This window comes from Bos indicus, chromosome 11 (genome assembly GCF_029378745.1).
Source record: "Bos indicus isolate NIAB-ARS_2022 breed Sahiwal x Tharparkar chromosome 11, NIAB-ARS_B.indTharparkar_mat_pri_1.0, whole genome shotgun sequence".
NCBI lineage: Eukaryota > Metazoa > Chordata > Mammalia > Artiodactyla > Bovidae > Bos > Bos indicus.
Window position 1 is genome coordinate 66277896 of NC_091770.1, and position 21211 is coordinate 66299106.

The 21211-nt window shown below is 38.6% G+C and overlaps 1 protein-coding gene across 3 annotated transcripts; it reads right to left on the minus strand.

Annotated features, from left to right (window-relative positions):
* Positions 1 to 545: 545 nt before the first annotated feature.
* Positions 546 to 20902, minus strand: C1D (C1D nuclear receptor corepressor). Of its 3 annotated transcripts, none has more exons than XM_070798891.1 (5): positions 20808 to 20902; positions 6448 to 6594; positions 5627 to 5693; positions 5263 to 5318; positions 546 to 2421 (listed from the first exon to the last, which is right to left on the minus strand). In XM_070798891.1, exons 2-5 carry the CDS (start codon positions 6583 to 6585, stop codon positions 2257 to 2259), a joined length of 426 nt encoding a protein of 141 aa, XP_070654992.1. In that variant the 5' UTR covers positions 6586 to 6594; positions 20808 to 20902; the 3' UTR covers positions 546 to 2256. The 3 variants fall into 3 exon arrangements, with proteins under 3 accessions (XP_070654992.1, XP_070654993.1, XP_019825973.1); XM_070798892.1 differs by lacking the exon at positions 20808 to 20902 and adding an exon at positions 18603 to 20333; XM_019970414.2 differs by lacking the exon at positions 20808 to 20902 and adding an exon at positions 14240 to 15423.
* Between the last annotated feature and the right edge of the window lie 309 nt (positions 20903 to 21211).

Here is a 21211-nt window from a genome sequence, read left to right on the forward strand (position 1 = left end):
AACTGAATTTAATGAAAGATTTAGTTTTTTTGTAATACTTTCTTAAAATAGAATAAAGGCTGGAGTTGTCTTATCTGGAACCTAACACTGTATTTAGCAATGCAAATGTCATTAGGTATAATATCTGTGAAATGAATAAATAGAAAATAAGCAACCCAATGCACTTACTATCATTCAGCTCTTTACTATGTGCTAAGAAATAGTATTTAAAATCATACCTAATAAAATGGAATACAATTAAACTGCTTTTTTTTACTTCTGATAAACACTTAAAAGAATTATTCACTAAAGAATCTCGAGTTTAAGAGAATAAAAAGCAGACCTGAAACTATCACAATACTGTTAGTCAACTATACTTCAATATAAAATAGTTAAAAAAATACAAGAGAATGAAGAGCTGGACTTTCACAACCCAATAATTTGGCCAATGATTTTCTGCAACTCTATGACATTTTTCATTTAATCTTTTTTTCTTGATGAAATGAGAAAACATAAAGAAATGCAAGTTATAACCTTCTTTGCAATAAATAACAAAGCCACTACACTTGATCTTAATAACGTTTATTTCTCTCATGAACTTACTTAAAAAAAAAAACAACTGGAATTTAGAAGAGATAAAGGTAAAACAAGGAATGAAATAACTATAAACGTGCTTCTACTTCAAAAATTGCCTGACATCTGAGCCAGACTTTCTGCATCTATCAGTGATTCCTTCATGTGTCACAGAAAGAGTTCAACATGCTTTACAAAATCCATTATATTTTAAGACCATTTCCAATATCTGCTATCATAAATCAAGAAATCCATTTATTCAAGGTTACTTATGGAGAATTAATCACACAGAAAATTTTAACAACTTCTTTTTCAAAAATTAAAGTACAAGTACTTTGCTGTATTTGGCACTCCTATACATAATGATGTGAATTCAAAGACTGAAAGCATTAAGGGTATATAATTAAAATTCATGGGCTTAGATATTTTAAAAATTTTAATATTTAGAATTCTCAGTAATAAATATTACAGAAAAATAAAACAGAATATAAATAAAATGTACTCTCCTTCAGATTCCTCCTCTGATTAAGTGACATTATGTAACATACAAAGTTGTTCCAAAATACTTGTACATACTTGTTACAGTCTCATAAATATTAAAAACATCTGAAAAAATTGAGGCCAAGAGAACTAAGGGCACTATGCACAAGGAACAAAAGCTCATGAATTCCTCCATTTCTAAGGACTTCTAAAACCTACCTTCCTGATTTCAAGGAAAAATTTACGCAAAAGAGAAAAATAAAAAACAGGTCAGCCATGCATTAACAGCTTTGATAGGGTATAGCTATTATGCCAAAATTCAGCCATCAATATACAACCTCATTTCCTATCTAAAGTTAATGAGAATGTATTTTACTTTAAATGGGACATCGTGGCAAAGTGCCAAGAATTAAAGAATAACCTTAAAGTCTTAATTTCATACTTCAAATATCACAAAAAGCAGTAATTCCCAAAATCATGACAGCATAATGAAATAACTACACAGAAAAAAATGGACATTTAAGTCATTTCACTCTTTCTTAATATTATATAGTGAGAACAGATGTATTTATAACTTCGGCATACTTCATAAAATCATTATTCATCGAAATAGACAAATGTTTATGAGGAACATTTAACTTAAACTTCATAGTTGCTTATAAAATGGCACATGAAAGACTGACCTAAGCAAATCAGAGTCTGGTCAAGAGACAGTAAAGTATAAATATAAAATACACTACAATTTTGCTTGGGATTACATGTACACACTGCTGTAAATGTATGCATAAATGTAAAATGCATAACCAACTGTGTAGCAAATGGAACTCCGTTCAGTGTTATGTGGCAGCCTGGATGGGAGAGGAGTTTGGGGAGAATCGATACATGTACATGTAGGGCTGAGTTCTTTCGCTGTTCACCTGAAACTGTCACACTATTAATCAGCTATACTCCCATACAAAATAAAATATTTATATATATATATATACACACACACACATACTACAATGTTAAAAACCTCATAGTGTTCTATAGGAAAACCAATAAAGATAACAATCTTTCTGGAGGAAACAGTTCTTAGCATTACAAATTTCAAATGCAAGTTTTGTACATGATTCCAGTAAGGAATACATTTAAACCTTACAGTGCCACATAATCATCATTCATTTTGTGGAAAACAATAAAAATTATGTACTTTTTAAATATGTGTACATTGAAACTGAAAGGTTAATTTTTACTTTTTCCTTTATTGGCAACTTTGGATGCATTCTTAGGTTTTGGTTCCCAGAGGGCATTTTTTACAAATCTTGAAGCCGCACCCCTGTCCAGCTTGCCAGCCTTTTTCTTGTCTGTTATTTCCTTGACTCTGTTCATGTATACTCTGATTCTCTCCTTAAAGATAAGAGGAAAAAAAAAGAAAGGCAATAGATTTACCAAGCTGTTCACCACCACTAAGCTGTATTATACTACACCTCAGTTAAATTCAACAGCTGTGTATTTATTGCCTATTGAGTGGTGCTAGTTAAGTGCCAAGTGAACAGGATAAACACACTCCACGTTCTCCTGAAGTCTCAGTCTAGGGGAAACACAGACATTAGAAAGTCATTTCAGAAGTGTTCTGAGTGTTTCAAAAGAGGAAAACCTGGACACCACAGAGATAAACACTGAACTGTTTATATGTGGTTACACTAAATTTTTTAATTTACCTAAATCCATATACTAACTGCCTTGTATCTGAAGTCTATAATCTAAAATAGAACTTTCACAGGCTTACAATATACAAACTAAATTCTCCAGAAATTATGTGAAACAGGAAATGGCTACAGCAGCATTTTAACTATTTGTTTTTTTGTTACCTTCTAGTGTCGCAATTAAACTAAGTAGAGTGAAAATATAAGATCTTTTTAGCCAATGTCATCAATCTGACTGATAAGAACGTGATATTTTCTAATGAAATCTACAGCTGTTATCAAACTTTACACAGTGAGAACATACTAGGTTTCTGTACCACTTTGAATCTTCTGAGGCCATTAATCAGAATAAAGGCTTATTTCCCTACTTCAATTAGAGAAATAAAGGTGTGAGAGCCACAAAATAGTAAATGATTGATCACCACTTAAAAGCAAGTTTCATTAAATTATCAAAATAGTTTTACAAACATACACATAAAAATGCAGAACCTTAGGATTTTTTAAGTTTAAAAATCTAACAACTGTACTCAAAACCCTCTCATGAGTTAAAGTCCTCACAACACACACCCAGCCTAGCCCTGCCCAAACTGATCATCCCTCAAAAACCCACACCCTCTCTTCCTTCCAATCCCATCAAATGTTCACCTTGCTAACAGTTCAATAGTAATGACTGAAAATGGCAATCCTACTCAAGTACTCCAATGCCCCTTACCCTGTGCTATTTTTTCCTTATTCCCACAATATAACTTTCTAACATACTATATATCCATAGTGAGTGAAGTGAAGTCGCTCAGTCGTGTCTGACTCTTTGTGACCCCATGGACCGTAGCCTACCAGGCTCCTCCGTCCATGGGATTCTCCAGGCAAGAATACTGGAGTAGGTTGCCATTTCCTTCTCCAGGGGGTCTTCCCGACCCAGGGATCGAACCCAGGTCTCCCGCCTTGGAGGCAGACGCTTTAACCTCTGAGCCACAAGGGAAGCCTTTACATATGTATTATTTGTTGCTTGTTTGTTTCCCACCACTAGATAGTGTGGCACCTGCCACAAAGGCAGGGATATTTTGGTGGCTTTATACACTGAGGAACTATCTCGCTTGGAAATAAAGCCTGGCTTCTAGTGGGCGCTCAGATATTTCTTGAATAAATGAATTGACTATTTTCAATGCCTTTCCCCATTCATGATATAGACAGCAAACAGGCTTCCTCTCACACCCTAACTCTGTGTCAATCAGTGACATCTGTCACAGAGTCAGAAAAGGGGAACAGGTTTATGGATGCTGTTCATTTGTTAACCCTTGTCTAAAATATGAATGCACTTCTCCATAAAGTGGATTCTGAGGAAAAAAGAAGACAGATGACAGAATCAAGCACTAAACTACTCCAAATAACTTTGTTTTTAAGAGAAAAAAGAGGAATTTTATAAACGTAAAGGCTACATTAGAAAGTTGAACACAGATGATACAATGCATTCTTCCTATGATTTAAGGCCAATCTCATTTGTCAAATCAAGATCTATGGACCATATTGCTTTATATATTTTGCTTTAAGTATTTTTCACAATTTCTGTATTTTAAAAAATATTTACTTTTTTACTTTTCCTCCAAGAAATTTAAAAGAAAAAAAGGTCTCAGTCTATACATTTAAAAATTGAAGACAACATATCTGGCTTTACTCTTTTTTTTTTTTTTTAATAAATGACCAAGTGCTTTACTCAGTTATAAAATACATACATATCAACCACCTTAAGACTTTAGAACAATAATACAGTGTCAAGTGTATTTCACATATATATTTACCTTATATTTTATAAACACAAAGAATAAATTTATTAACATTCTTATTCATAAAGCCAAGTCAAGACAGTAACCTTAAGTTTGATTTCTAAATTTTTTCTTTCAAACTGAATGATTTAATTTTTGAAGTCAGCAAAAACTCCAAGATACCAGACCTTATATACTGTACTTATACATCTAAATGGAATACAAAGACAAACCTGAAGATTTATTACAGGTTGTAAATATGTCACTAACGCAGAATTACTGGACAGTACACACACAACTGGTGCCAAAAAAGCTTTTAGCTTTGTTGCTGAGCTGGATTCTTTACTGCTGAGAAAATGAATTAATGGAAGAATTGAAAAGGTGGAGGAGAAACTTTCCCGTCTTTGCTAGTAAATCAACTAGAATATACTTTTAAGAATTGTGTAAGGGTTTTTTTTTTTTTTTAAAAAAAGGCAGTTGTAGAGATGAACAGGATTTCAAGAATTTATAGGAAAAATAATATAGAAGTTATAAATAATTACTAGAATCGTAACATTTTCCCATCCAGAGATTTATATAATATATGGAACACCATTCTCTGACAAAGGTGAAGAGAAAGAGAAACTAAAGACACAATGAAATCTGGGTCACTTTCATAATTTCAACCCTAAATAATTTTGTTCTCCACAATTAGGGTGATAAAGGTACTCTAATTTTAACTGCAAGAACACTACAACAGAAATACACGTGAAATAAAAGAAATCAATCCACAGCAATCTTACCAGTTCCTGCTTTACTGGATGTTCCTTGGGGTTGACTCCCTGAGTTGCCAAATAAACTACAAGAGAAAGATTTCATGGAATGAAATGGGTATATATTAATAAAGGCATTAATTAAAGAAACTTGTTACAAAAAAGAAACGTCACACAAATGATTAATTAAATCTTAAATTATTCAAACTCTTTGTAATTCTAAATGTATGTGTGGCTCACAGGCATCTGGTATTCTGATTTAAAAGAAATAAATACTTGACAGTTAAAACTGCCATAAAGTATAATTGTATATAAATTGTTAGCATTTTTAAAATGTCACCTTTAACACAATAAATAATCTGCTTTGTAATTAATTCCAAAGTAATATACGTACCCCAAAACATTGAATTCAATGTGTAAGCAGAAACTAAATCCACTTTTGCCTGTTCAAGTGGGTCCAACTATTTAAAAAAAGAAAGAAAAAATAAATATAAACTTTGAGTACCATCAAATATTTTAAACTTTCACCAAGCACAATGTATCAAAGAAATGTTTTTTTCACTTCCTATAATCCAATAACCAAATAATCTGGAAATAATTTGAGAAAGTAAAGTTTTGTTAACTGGTGATTTTTGCCCACAAATTTTCACTTCAGGGTATCATCTTTAGTTAAACAAGGAATGTGTAAAATTCAAAACCAAAAAAAAAAGTTCTTTTGAATTACTTTAATTTCAGGAGTTACAATCTGGGCTTTGTATGTCAAAAGTAATTTGTCAATATAAACATTGTACATGATGCATTTATGTATAAGAAGCAGGCTAAAATGCTTAGGCAATACCAAAGACAGAAGAAACATAATGAGATTTGTTTTAGACTGTCAAAGTCAATTTACTCTTTCTGTCCTATAGAGTTTCCAGAAACCCTGATAACATCATAGTAATACTTAAAAGGTCAAAGATAAGAGTCTGTCAGAAAGAATGTGGGGAGTGCTTTTTTTAATTCAAAACCAAGTCAAAATAAAAATATAGTTAGGAGGCATTTCCTAAGGTTGGAGATTTGTTGTATTTTCCCCTAAAGATATCTAAATACTTAAAAACATAGAGGGGGAAAAAGGAGAGAAAGGGGCATAAATCACATATCTGTTTCTTCTTCTGGATGTTTCACAATACAGCACTCAGTATTAGGAATTACATTTTTAGAAATTACTTAAAATACCTTCTGCAACAACTCATTTCTAGAAACAGACATCATGGTCTTCAGCATTTCATCCACAGCACCAATGGAATTCTCAAATGTTGATAAATATTCATGAATTTCTACTGGATAGTCTTCATTAATTCCTTCACCTGCCATTATGATCCACTGGAAAAAAAATTAAATTCTTAAAATTCATATTGGAGACAGAGATTGCTCGCTAGGTTATTAAAAAAATCAATAGGTCATATCATGTGTCTCAAAACTTCTAAAAGTTAAAATCTGAAGATAATTTAACTAATCTTAGAATATAATTCTGGAGCAACCATGTTCAAACTTACCCTCGTCTTAAGTTGCTTGGTGGGGTCGGGGGCGGGGCGGGGAAAGAGAGGAGTCCCAGGAAGGGACCCACCCAAGTTCATTAATGTTACACATATCAATCCCTCAATGCTTCTCAATAACTGAGACATGACTACCAAATATGTTATATCACATTTTTAAAAAAATTTGTTGATGTTAAAGAAAGTAAAGAAAGAAACTGAAGTCGCTCAGTCGTGTCCAACTCTGCGACCCCATGGGCTGTAGCCTACTAGGCTCCTCTGTCCATGGAATTTTCCAGGCAAGAGTACTGGAGTGGGTTGCCATTTCCTTCTCCAGGAGATGTTTCTGACCCAGGGATAGAACCCAGGTCTCCTGCATTGCAGGCAGACACTTTACCATCTGAGCCACCAGGGAAGCCAAGGGCTGGCTGATGTTAAAGACTAAGCAAAGCAATGGAAGTGTGATAAGTCAATATATCCTACCCCCTAATGCTCATTGAAAACAATGATAAGCAAAGCTCTTTTTTATTTGGAAACATATATTTTAGCACTTCTAAATTCAGGCATTGATCTAACAGCATATTAAACCAAAAAATTAGAAATCTTGGGTCTGAAGTACCTTACAATCATTTATCACTAAAATCACTTTTCAAGCCTATATTTATATATACATATTCCTTAAGCTTAAAATATTAATATGAAATTCAAGAGGCCATAAATCACATAAAGCCTATAAGCAGAAAAGAAGAAACTTAGGAGAAATAAACTATATAGTTTTTATTTAGGCCAGAGCATACCTTCACAACTCATTCTGTAAAATTCATATTTAAATTATAACAATATTTAATATCTATATGAGAAAAAGAAAACTCCACATCACTGTATTTAATATCGTTGCTGCTGCTAAGTCGCTTCAGTCGTGTCCGACTCTGTGCAACCCCATAGACAGCAGCCCACCAGGCTCCCCCGTCCCTGGGATTCTCCAGGCAAGAACCCTGGAGTGGGTTGCCATTTCCTTCTCCAATCGTTAATATCGTTGTTAATAACATTATCTAAGATCAAATTTCAGAAGCAATTCAAAGCCATATGTACCATCCTTAGGTTAAAAAAATTTTATTAGCTGAAAATTCCTCCTTCATTACATCACTAAGGAGAACATCAAGAATGTGTAAAATAGCAAACAACATAACCAATTTGAAGTAAACAGACTCAGGCTTTCCATCTTGCCCGGTCACTGGCTTTTGTCACCTTAGATAAATCACAGTATCTCTCTGGGCCCCAAACACCTCATTCATAAAAAAAGGCAGTTGGTCTAATGATCTGTAAAGTCCCTAATAGTTCTAAATGTTATGACTATGTCATTTAAGCTTTAAAAGTACTATTTGATTATTTAGTCATAATACATCAACATTTCGATTCAACAAATAAAGTCCACAGAGACATCTGGTTTCATTTAAAATTTAAAAAAAAAAAAAAAAAAAAGATGAAGTCCAGGGGACTATCACTACACATGCTGTAAAATTACTATCAACTACTGTGCAAACAGCCATTAAACAAAGGACTATGAGAAAAGAAAACCACACAGGAGAGAGTTGTGACTTCCTATTTCAAAAGGCTAATAACTAAAACCATGGATTTGCCTCTCATCCCGCCCCCCCAAAAACTCTCCAAGATGACAGAAGAAATACAAAAATAAATCCATAGTAATGCTGGAACAAAGAAGGGCACCTATCCATCAGCAGACCTCAACAGCAGACATTTTTATAAACTTAACAGCAAATGAGATTAGACTGATAGGAAACAGAAGCAAGGAGAATGCAACCCCTTCCAAACAAAACAGGAGAGCCCAGGAACAAACACAGGATGCAGGACAGTAAGAGCTGAGCCCCGAGGACTGAAAGGAGCTGAGCCAACCTCCAGACCTGTGAAAGGACAGCTCCAGCATCTACTGTCCAGATAAAGGTGTAAGACGTAAATACAAAGATGGTATTTTTCTTTACTCAGAATTTTAAACCAATAAATTTGAAAAATCTGACTAATAAGGATGAGGTACGGGGTGGGGGGGGAACCCAGTTATCAAATCTAACCTAAAAGGAAGTATATAAACCAAACAGATCATTAACAGACCAAAAAAATTTTTAAGAAGTCAAAAATCTATGCTCCTAAAAAGTTCCAAGTCTAGAAGATATTACAGGTAATTTCTTCCAAATCTTCAAAAAACAGTTAATTCTTATGGTATATAACTGTTTAAGAACACAGAAAGAGATGGAAAACTTAGATACCTATTTTATGATATACACAAAAATAAACTCCAGATGAATTTAAAGGCAAATTCTGTATAAATGTATTAAAGATTATATAAAATATTTACATGATCCAAATGAAACCCAAATGCTATAAAAGGAAATGGCTGACAGACTTAACTACATAAAAACTGAAAAAAAAAAAATCTGTATTGTAAAAGCATACCTTAAGCAAAGTTAAAAGGCAAGAAATAGTCTGAGAGATAATATTTGCCAAAACACAACAAAAGATTAGTTAGATGATATAAAAACTTCCTACAAAGCATAAAAGATTAAAATAATGAAAATCTCACCCAGAAGACCGGCAATAATTTTAAAGACTGGCAAAGTTCAGCATTAGCAAGGGTTTACCCTAGAGGCAGAATATAAATTGGTACAGATTTCTTAAATGCACACACTCTTTGACTCAGGAAATTCTCCTTAGAAAGCACGCTACAGAAATCCTTGTATACATGCATTAAAAAATTATTAAAATGGACTCCTCAAACTTTTCAAGTGGGAACTCTGCCTCTCACCCGTTTTTCTCCCTGGTGGGGTCCTTACTCATCAACTTAAAACCTTTCATCCTCCATCTTAAACAAGAAACAAACACCTTTATTTCATATCCCCACCTCTAGCTAAAGTCCATATTCCATCTCCCTTTCAGAACAAACTCATATCAAATCACTTTGCTATATACCTGAAACTACTACAATATAAATCAACTCTACCAGGTGGCTCAGTGGGTAAAGAATCCACCTGCAATGCAGGAGACACAGGAGACGAGGGTTCAATCCCGGGGTCAGGAAGATCCCTTGGAAGAGGGCATGGCAACCCACTCCAGTATTCTTGCTGGAGAATCCCAAGGACAGAGCAGCCTGGCAGGCTACAGTCCATAAGCTCACAAAAGAGTTGGAAAGGCTCACAAAAGAGGTGGACACGACTGAAGCAATTGAGCACACATATACTTCAATTAAAAAAAAAAATAGACTAATCTTGCTTACTGCGGTCTTCCCCATTTCATGGCAACTCCACCTTTTCAACTGCTCAGGCCTAAAGTTACAGAACGATCCTTGACTCCTCTCCCACCCTATCTTTAAAACATATTCAGAATCTAACCACGTCCTACCACCTTCACTGCTTCCACCCTGGTCCAAACTAGTCTGAGCCATCATTGTGTCTTGCTGGGATTGTTTCAACAGCCTCCTAAATGGCCTCCTTGTTTCTATTCCAACAGTTTACTATCAAGAAAGCAAATGAAAGCAAATGATCATCCCAAATCTAAGTCAGACTCCCACAAGCCTCTGCTTGGAAACCTTTAAAGGCTTGCTGCTTCACTCAGGAAGAGACTGAAAAAGTCCTGACTCTCTGCTACTTCTTCTGTGACCTTATCTCCTCTCACTCTGCCCCAGCTCACTCCACTTCAGCCATGAAGGCCTCACTGCTCCTCTTATCAGGCTCACCCCTACTTCAGAGCCTTTGGACTCCTCTCCTTCCTAGAAACATTTCTCCGGAACCAGTGGCTTCAGAGCTCACGACTTCACCTTTGTTACATCTCTACTCAAATGCTGTGTACTCGTAAAGCTTTCCTGACCACCCTATCTAAAATGCACACCCCTCCTCTCATTCCAGAGCTTCCTATCTCCTTCTCCTACAGTCCTCAACAGCATCTGACATATTTCATTTATTGTCTGTCTACCTCCAAAAGACAGTAAACATTGACACATGAGAGCAGGAATTTTTGTGTCTTGTTCACTGCCAGGCAGTCAATACACATTTGTTGAATGAAGAAACTATATAGAACAAAAACTAAGAAATAATCTAAATAGTCATTAACAGGCGAACAGTTAAGTGAATTACACCACATCTATCCAAGATAATAGTAAAAATAAAGAAGTTAATCTTTATATGCTGCTGCTGCTGCTAGGTCACTTCAGTCATGTCCAACGCTGTGCGACCCCATTGATGGCAGCCCACCAGGCTCCTCTGTCCCTGGGATTCTCCAGGCAAGAACACTGGAGTGGGCTGCCATTTCCTTCTCCCAATCTTTATATAGTAATACACAGTTAGTGGTGAAAAAAGTCATAGAACATAGTATATAACACATAACACAGATGCCATTATATATATGTAGATGTGTGGTGCTCAAGAAGACTCTTGAGAGTCCTTTGGACAGCAAGGAGATCAAGTCAGTCAAGCCTATAGGAAATCAACCCTAAATATTCACTGGAAGGACTGATGCTGAAGTTGAAGCTCCAATACTTTGGCCACCTGATGTGAGGAGCTGACTCACTGGAAAAGACCCTGATGCTGGGAAAGATGGAAGGCAAAAGAAGGGGGTGGCAGAGGATGAGATGGTTAGAAAGCATTACTGATTCAATGGATGTCAATTTGAGCAAACCTCTGGAGACGGTGAAGGACTGGTGTGCTGCAGTCCACGGAGAGGCAAAGAGTCGAACATGACTTAGTGACTGAACAACAACAACAAGTGTTGAAAAACCTCTGGAAGGAGACACATAAAATCAGACATTCTCTCTCCGAAGGGGCAGGAATTAGGGAATGGGATCAACGCAGACTCATGTTATTCACTCTTCATTCGTCATTGTTTAAATTTTATTTCAAAAAGCATGTATTAAAATCATAATAAAAATAAACAATCATTAAATTTTAAAAGGCAAACTTTAATAATGTATTTTGGTTTTTAACAAATACTGTAAGAATAAAAAACACAAGACCTTTATTTAAATGTGAAATTTTTCATCCGATTTTTCTGTTAGAAAAGATTTCCCCTCAAGAATCATGACGGAGACTTTTTCCTGCAATTATTCCCTGTCCCTAAGCCCCAATAAGCAAGTAGTTATTTATTGTTGAAATGGGTTAGGGTGAACACTAAAAGCAAGGCAGTAAGTAAGAATAATGACTCTCATTAAATCTGAACCAAACCACTTGCCTTTTTCCTAACTAAAAAACAAAGGCAATGTAGACTGGAAAATAAAGACTGTTCTAGTACCAGAAATTACCTCCAATTCAAAAAATTTCTTCAAACATTTTACACAGACAGTTCCCGAGTATCTGCTCCTTCCACAGGAAGCACTGCAAGGAAGGAGCTGCAGTCACTGCCCTCTGTCCCCTTTGTTACTCGGATGCCACGATGAAGCTGTGAATGGACACTATCAGGAGCAATAGCCAACATCTGAACTCCACTGCCTGTGAACCAGGCATTACTCTAAGCATCCACACACATTTCTTCATTTACTCCTCACAGACTACAAATGGAACCACACGCAACTTGCCCAAGATTGTGCATGGTAAAACTCCAAAGAAGAGAAGAAAAAGAGAACTCACCCACTGCTCCTCACTCTGCCTGGTGCCAAAGGCATTCCTCACCCCTCCACCTTCCTTCTAAAGTGTCGACCGCAGAGGTAGAGAAAGTGGAAAAGAGCCAGAGAGAAGCTGCCTCTCTCCATCTCTCAGGAATGCCTGGCAGAGACGCAAGGACAGAGGGGAGAATCCCTACCAGCAACCCCTACAGGATGGAACTGCCATTCCTTCCCTCCCCTCCCTGCCAGTGATGAGAGCCGCAACACCACCAGAGAAGAGGAAGGGGACAGGACACCATCCCTACTCTCCCCCCTCCACCCTCTGCTTCAGGGAGCTCAGTGCAGCCAGGAACCTGGGAGTCGTCCCGCACCCCGTCCTCAGGTCCCAGTCCCACCAGTCCTATCAGTTCGGCCTCTTAATCTCCTTGAGCCACAAGCTCTCCTCCATTCTCACTAAATTTCACTAAGTCATTTAAAGTAGTCTCCCTCCTGTCAGTTTTTCTCCACTCTCAATTAAAAGATACTACAAAACATGACTTTTCTGTAACGACAGTCTGGTCATGGTACACCCCTACTTCAAATGCTGCCTTAGCTCCCGGCTACCCTGAAGATAAACTCCAAACCTCTTGTATGGATGTCAAGCTGATTTCCAGTGGCCCCTATTTGTCTCACTAGCCTCATCTTTCATTTCTCCCCTCTTACAATCCTACGGCTATAGCCACCATGGCAGCTTTCCAAATATTCTTTGCCCATCTGGTTCTCGACACAGGAACCACCCTTCCCACTTCACTCTGTACTAACCTTTGCAGGTAAGATCAGGTTTCCTTTAGTGGATAAGACTTCTCTGAGTGACATCCTTCCATTCTGTCTAGGTGAGCACAACTACAAGTTGTCATGTCACCTAAAACGCGATCTGGTGACACGTGTTGATTTACTTAACTCCCCTTTGACTACAGGCTCCCTGAGGAGGCGCTGTCATACTGATGTGTCACCAGAATGGCTTTATGTCCCACCTCGCCCAAGACAGTCCTCGTTTATGCCTGCTGTTTCAGCTCACCATCTACTCTGCTCTCTATTTCTCTCTCAGAAGTCCCAGTTTGAGCAACAAATCATAGGGTCACCCTAAACAAAAGGGGCTTCTCTGACCTCTGCCACTACACCTCACCCAACTGTCAGAGAACAGGAGAGCTGAGGAAGTGGTTCCCAGTACCAGCTGGGGTTCAACCACAGCAGCAGAACCATTCGGAGGTAGCTTGAAGAGATGTACTGCAAGAAACTGGCTCATGCAATTGTGGACGCTGGCTAAGTAACACTGAAATCTGCAGGGCAGGCAAGCAAGAAAGAACATGCTGGAACCCTTGGCTGCAAGCCAAAACTGCTGTCCACAGGTGGAACTTTTTCGTCAAGGAAGCCTCAGCTCTGCTTCTAAAGCCTTCCAATTAACTGGATCAAGCCCACTCAGATTATCTAGAATAATCTCCCTAAAGTCAACTGTTTGTGTATTTCACTTATATCTACGAATACCTTCAGAGCAATACCTAGTGTGGTGCTGGACTGAATGTCTGGGGGCTGCAGCCTAGCCAAGCTGATGCATCAAAAGACCATCCACTGCTGTAAGCCTCCAGACCTACAGCCAGGAAAGGTATATTCCTGGCATCACAAACTGCTGCTCTGACACCATTTTTCCACAATAGCCACGTTATTGATGACCATTAGGTACCCAAGTAACAAAACTAGAGTTCAAATTCCAGTTAACAAATGTGGAAGAAATGGTAACTTAAAAAAAAAAATCATCATTTTGTAACCCCTACTGAAATTACTGATTCAGGTAATGATCACAGATAAAAGGGGAAGCTTACAGCAGAAGAGTAAGCTTCTGCTTACTGCTTACCTGAACCCACGGATGAGTCTGCACCACTCCAAGTAGGACATAAACATATCATGAACCTCCTGATGTGAAGCAATGTGACAAACACAGCTCCATCTGTGTAGCATTTCCGATTCCCCTCAGAAAAGCTGAATCTGAATATAATTGAGCCTGTGGAGCTAACTTCCAATTTATAGGAAATATGGAAGATAGACAAGGTCACAAGAAAGCAAATACACAAATCTGGAATGAGAAATATTGTACAGGAAAACTGACCTGATTTCCATAACAGGTAAATGGCATGAAGAAAAACTAAGAAAAGGGAGAGCAGGGAGAGAAAGAAGAGATCTACCTTTAGATCTAACAATCAAATGGAATGCGCAGACCTTGTTTGGATCTTGATTCAAATAAACTGAGTGTAAAAAGATATCTTTGAAAGAAAGAATCCTGAATCTGGATCAGGTATTGGATGACACTAAGAAATTGAGAATGTTGCTATGAAATTAGAATTCAGCTATAAAAATGGCTTCACAGTTACATAAGAAAATACTCCTATCACTTAAGAATGAACACTGATACACATGAGTGCAGTGGTAAAGAATCCGACTGCAATGCAAGATGCAGGTTTGATCCCTGGGTCAGGAAGATTCCCTGGAGGAGGAAACAGCAACTCACGCCAGTATTCCTGCCTGGAAAATCCCATGGACAGGAGAGTCTGGCAGGCTACAGTCCAAGGGGTCGCAAAGAGTCAAACACACACACACAAACACACTAATGTATATAGGGTAAAATTATAGAACATGTTGAATTTACCTTAATAAAAAAAAAAAAGCTGGTCTTCACAAATTAATCATGCTTTGAGAACAAAGATAACCCATGTACAATATTCCTATTAGAAATATTAGATAGTCAACCCATCAATCAACTTTTTGAATATAACCTAGTCCATAAATTGGGGAACACCTACATAGAAAGTATAGTCTAGAATACTCGACTACAATCTCATTCCAACTCCAAATATAATCTGGGGTCAGGGGAACATAGGTTACTGGGTGTTCACCAGCTGTGATAGTTGCCGAACAACTTACAAAAATAAGACAGAGCCAGTGGCCTCAAATAAGGTTTATATTACTAACATTTCCAACAAAGGCTTTGTTCCAGTATCTATTACTTCCATAATGTCACAAATTTCCTTCTTAAAAAAACCCTGATGCCTTACATTTTCGGAGAAGGCAATGGCACCCTACTCCAGTACTCTTGCCTGGAAAATCCCACGGACGGAGGAGCCTGGTGGGCTGCCGTCTATGCGGTCGCACAGAGTAGGACACGACTGAGCAACTTCAATTTCACTTTTCACTTTCATGTATTGGAGAAGGAAATGGCAACCCACTCCAGTGTTCTTGCCTGGAGAATCCCAGGGACGGGGGAGCCTGCTGGGCTGCCGTCTATGGGGTGGCACGGAGTCAGACACGACTGAAGCGACTCAGCTTACATTTTACCTGGCCCTTACAAAAATGTATGCATGCAAAAATAAACAAACCAAGCCTACAGTCAAATGAAAAACTAGGGGAAAATATATGCAACATAAAGACAGATAAAAGAAGCCTCTGCAAATCAACAACACACAAGAATACTTGCAATTTTAAAGCAACTATACTCCAACAAAAATAAATAAAATAGGGGGAAAAAAAACCTTCAACCCAAAAGAAAAATGAACAAAGAAAATCAGCAGTTCACATATAAAGGAATCCAGATGACCAAGAGGCATACACAAAGCTACTCAATCTTACTCATAATTAAAGAAACATAAATCACCAGAACAAGATGCCATTTTTCACCTGTCAAACAAGCAAAAATCAAGAAGATTGATAGTACTTAATATGGGCAAAGGTGAGGAGAAACAGCCTCTCATTCACTATTAATTGGAGTGTAAACCAACCATTTTGGAGGGCAAATTTGGCACTATGCTTTAAAATTGTATATGCACAAAGTCTTTGACCCAGCAATTTTACTTCTGAAAATGTACATTTTCACACAAGGTAACGTTTAAGGATGTCCACTGCAACACTTCTTAAAATACACTTTAAAGCAAGAAACAACTTCCATGCTCATTAGGAGAACTGGCTACATAACTTATGAAATATTCCTTCAATGAAATACTGTGTAGCAGAAAAAAATAAGCAGAGCTTCAATTCCTGAAATACATTAAGTGAGCAAAAATTGAAGAACAGCATTTATAGTACAACCCACTTGTTTTTAAAAAGAAATGAGTGTGGAGGTATAGTTCTTTATGTAAATTTCTTTAAAAATACATAAGAGACCCTTAACTAGGGTTATTTCTGGGAAAACAAAGGAGTACGGTGAAGGAGCACATTTTATGTTATACTCTCAGAATTAAGATTCCTAAATAATATCTGTAATGCAATAGTACATACGTATATAAACAAAAATTTCAACTATCTGAAATTCTGATTTTACTTTAGTCGCAAATATGCCAGATAAAATGTCATTTCCACCCAGCTTAGCAATTACAATCAAACCTACGTTCTTTAGCTCTGTTATATTCAAAGAACCATATGAATGGATTGCCTTCCCTACACCTAAATTTTCTAGCTACCATAAGACCACTTTCTCCGTTTTCAAGGTACAAGAGCCTTTCTAGCCTCGTTCTCTGTAGAAACTCCTCCCTGAGTTGTTGGGGGACTCCCGGCCACCACCCTGTCTAGCCTGCTCCCCAGGAATCAAACAAGGGTCTCCTGCATTGCAGGCGGATTCTTTATCACCTGAACTACCAGAGAAGCCCGTAGTCAATGCTAAGTAAATGTTATACAGTTACATAGCATTGAGGAGTATGTGGTGGGAAGAGAGTTCGTGTGTTCATGCACAAATGTTTGTGCATATGTGTTCAGTCATGCCCAATTCTTTACAAGCCCATGGACTACAGCCAGTCAGGCTCCTCTGTCCATGGGATTATCCCAGCAAGAATGGCATGGGATTATGCCATTTCCTCCTCCAGGGGAGCTTCCTGACCCAGGGATCGAACCTGAGTCCCCTGTATTGGCAGGCAGATTCTTTACTACTGAGCCACCCGGGAAAAAAATAGGGATAAATAAAGCAACTGTCAGGCAACCGACAAAGGACCCAGTTGAAGTAGGGTAGCATTAATTTGGGTCTTTTGTGAATTTATTTAGCAGGGTTCAGTGGGCCTGGAGCAAGAATGGTAATCCAAAATGAGGTACTGGCTAATGGGCCCGAGAGAAAGGACTTGCAAAAGTATCTTTAACAGCTGACTGGGAGGTGTGGCCTTGAAGGGAGAGAAGTAAGGCTTCTTCCTCTGCTTGGAATACCTCCTCCCGATTCCTCCCCTGTCTTCTGGGCCTAATAAAACCTATTAATCGTTTAAAACCCATGTCAAATGCCCTCTTCTCTATAAAGGCTTCCATATCTCCCAAGCCAAAGTAGTCTCTTCTTCCTTTTTGTCCTAACATTTACCATACTGTTGTCCTTTATCCATCAATAACACTCCTTCTCATGTTTATCAAGATAAACCTGAAAATGTCAATCCTCACTTATCTGATCCATAACTTGCATCTGACAACAGTAAACACATTACTTCACCCTGAATTCCACAACACTACTACTACTACTACTAAGTCACTTCAGTCGTGTCCGACTCTGTGCGACCCCACAGACGGCAGCCCACCAGGCTCCCCCGTCCCTGGGATTTTCCAGGAAAGAACACTGGAGTGGGTTGCCATTTCCTTCTCCAATGCATGAAAGTGAAAAGTGAAAGGGACGTCGCTCAGTCGTATCCGACTCAGCGACCCCATGGACTGCAGCCTACCAGGCTCCTCCATCCATGGGATTTTCCAGGCAAGAGTACTGGAGTGGAGTGCCAATCCACAACAATAGACTCTCAAAACTGTCCTTGTCCTCAGATGGCTGTTCTTTCTGTCTACTTTGTTGGGTCCTTATCGCCCCAAACCTATAAAGGCCAAAATGCCTCAGGACTCGAGTCTACTGCTTTTCTGTTTACAGTCCTTCCGCAACTGCCTCTAGTCTCCCAATTTTAAATACCATATCACTACTCCCAACTGACCTTTTCCACTAATGACTTCCCCACTGAATTCCAGACCTCAACTGCCTACAGCATCTCCACTTGGATAACTAACAGACATCTCAAACTTAACATATCATAATAAACGCCCAATTCTACCTCACAAACCTGCTGCTCTCATAGTTCTCCACTTCTCGGTTAACGGGAATTAACCCTTCTGGTTGCTCAAAGTCCCAAACCTGGACAGCTCTTTTACAATCCACATTCAATCCATAAGCAAATCTGTTAGCTTTACCTATGAAGTACATCCAAAATTGAACTGCTACTCACCAATGACTTCTTTCAGCTGTGAAGACACTATCTTCTTATGTGAATTATTACAACACCTTCCTGATTAGTCTCCGGGCTTTGCCCTACCCCTCTCTCCAACAAGCTGCTCTAACACAGCAGGCAGAATGAGCCTGTTAAATACCTAAATCAGATCATATCACTCCTCTGCTCAAAACTCTCCACTGGTTATTTCCCAATGTATCTCCACATGATTAACATAAAGTCTTGCCACGTATTAAGTATATGGTAACTACCTATTCACTAACTAAAAACAATGAAAGTAAACTGAAACCAAATTTTGGAGAATCTCAATACCAGATTAGGATAGTCACCATGTGGATTCAAAAGAAGATATACAATAATGTACATCCCAGGGCTCTTTCCATCCTTATGCCAAACAGAGTTACATACAATTAGGAACTAAATCAGAAACAAATCAATATACTATTTGGGGGAAAACTAGAGAGATCTCTGCAGATGTTGCATCAGAACTCTATTAACATAATGACTTTTTTGCATAGCATTGCTGCTGCTAAGTCGCTTCAGTCATGTCCGACTCTGCGCGACCCCATAGACGGCAGCCCACCAGGCTCCCCCGTCCCTGGGAGTCTCCAGGCAAGAACACTGGAGTGGGTTGCCATCTCCTTCTCCAATGCATGAAAATGAAAAGTGAAAGTGAAGTCGCTCAGTCGTGTCCGACTCTTAGCGACCCCATGGACTGCAGCCTACCAGGCTCCTCCATCCATGGGATTTTCCAGGCAAGAGTACTGGAGTGGGGTGCCATCGCCTTCTCCGATGCACAGCATTCCCTTAGAAAATAACGGTGAAACGACCATACAACGACCTCTCCAACAATACTGTCTTTAGCAGACAGTCCATGCTAGTGTCACTTGTAACTTTCCTTCATATTTAGAGTAAAATCCCAGAGAAAAGGTAGAGATGCTAACCTCTAAAAACAAAATTATCCCGAGGTCTCAGAAAAAAATATATAAATTACAAAGATGTTGCTTAAGATTGAGACAAATAGTTAAATCAGATTACAATGAAATTAATTCTATTGTTAATTCCAAAGTTTCATTCGAAGTGTTTTCAAAATTAGTCATGTGAAGCAGCAAAATTACCTTCCAAAACTATGGAATTTGCTTATGACAAGATTCTCATCTCAGGTATACTGTGCAGGTTAAATGAACAATACAGGTAAAGTTTTTAGAACAATGCCTGTCTCAGGACTCAATATATTAATTAGTAATATTAGTTATTATTTTACTAATGTGAAAATATTCAAACACCCAAACCACTGGGGTCTGCTTAGAGCCGTATTTGCAAGGTCAACAGTTTGGAAACACTCACTGAGATATGACATATAAACTGTCTTGACTATTTTGAAAAACCACTGTTCACACTTATCATTATTTTCTCTTTCAAAAATATCATTTCCATCAATCACAAACGGTTCCCGGAGTTTCAATAGGGATTTATGGTTATTTTCGGATCCTAAGTGAACATTGGGCTAAGTCTCCGGTCACTCTACTATCAGATAGTCCAAGATGGGCAGCAAACATCTCATTGGGACAGAGACATCTTTATCAAGCCAAAAATGAACTGCAGTCAACAAACAGCAAGACACGAAAGATACATTCAAACAGAAATCTGAATCACACTATTCCTGGACCACAAAGAAAAACCACTGTTAAAAGATTCCATTAGATTTCAACTTAGGATCAAAATTAGCTTCCCATCTCAGGTGGGTTAATATCGCAGCAGCAGGCAGGGCATAATCATGTACCTAAATGATAAAGGCGGATGACAAGGGAAAGCTACTCTCCTACATCTTCCACTTCTGCCTTCCTCTCTCAATCAGGTTTCAAAGCACCAGAAAATTAACGGAGAAGTCACGAGCTTTAAATTTCTCCGCCCACCAATACTTAAGAGGCGGAGCTAACAGACGAAGAAAAGCGAAAGGCCGGACCCAAAGAAACGAGAGGGGCCGAGAGAAGCCGAAGTCAGCAAGCGGCCTTAAGAAAGCGGAAATGGGGGTCCTGGAATGGACCGCCATTGCAGGTTACCCCAACACTCGCACTCGCGGAAGGCTACGCAGCACGGCCCCGCTCCTCACAGTCAGCGGGAGCGTGACTGGGGGCTCCCAGGAGAAGCGGACTTAGACAGAAGCACGAGAAAAATTTCAACCCCACTTCAGAATAATACCTCGCGGGCCTTCCACGTCTGCCTTCCGGAAAGCAGTCGGCGATGGTGACGTCAGTGGCACGCCAGCTCTGCGACCGTGGAGAGCGGCGCTCTCCGATGACCTCACGCTTCTCACCACACCCCTTTAACCCTTTCCCTTCTGCACTCAAAGGCGATCTTCTCTGCCCCACTGACTGAAGCTGTGGGAGGGAATGGGTATGCTGGGGGTTGCGGGGCGCCGGTCCGTTTTTCTAGATTTGTATCCCTGGTGGCTCAGACCGTACAGAATCTGCCTGCAACGTAGGATACCCTGGTTGGATCCCTAGATGGGGAAGATCCCCTGGAAAAGGAAATGACAACCCACTCCAGTATTCTTGCTTTGAGAATTCCATGGACAGAGGAGCTTAGGGGGCTCTATAGCCCAT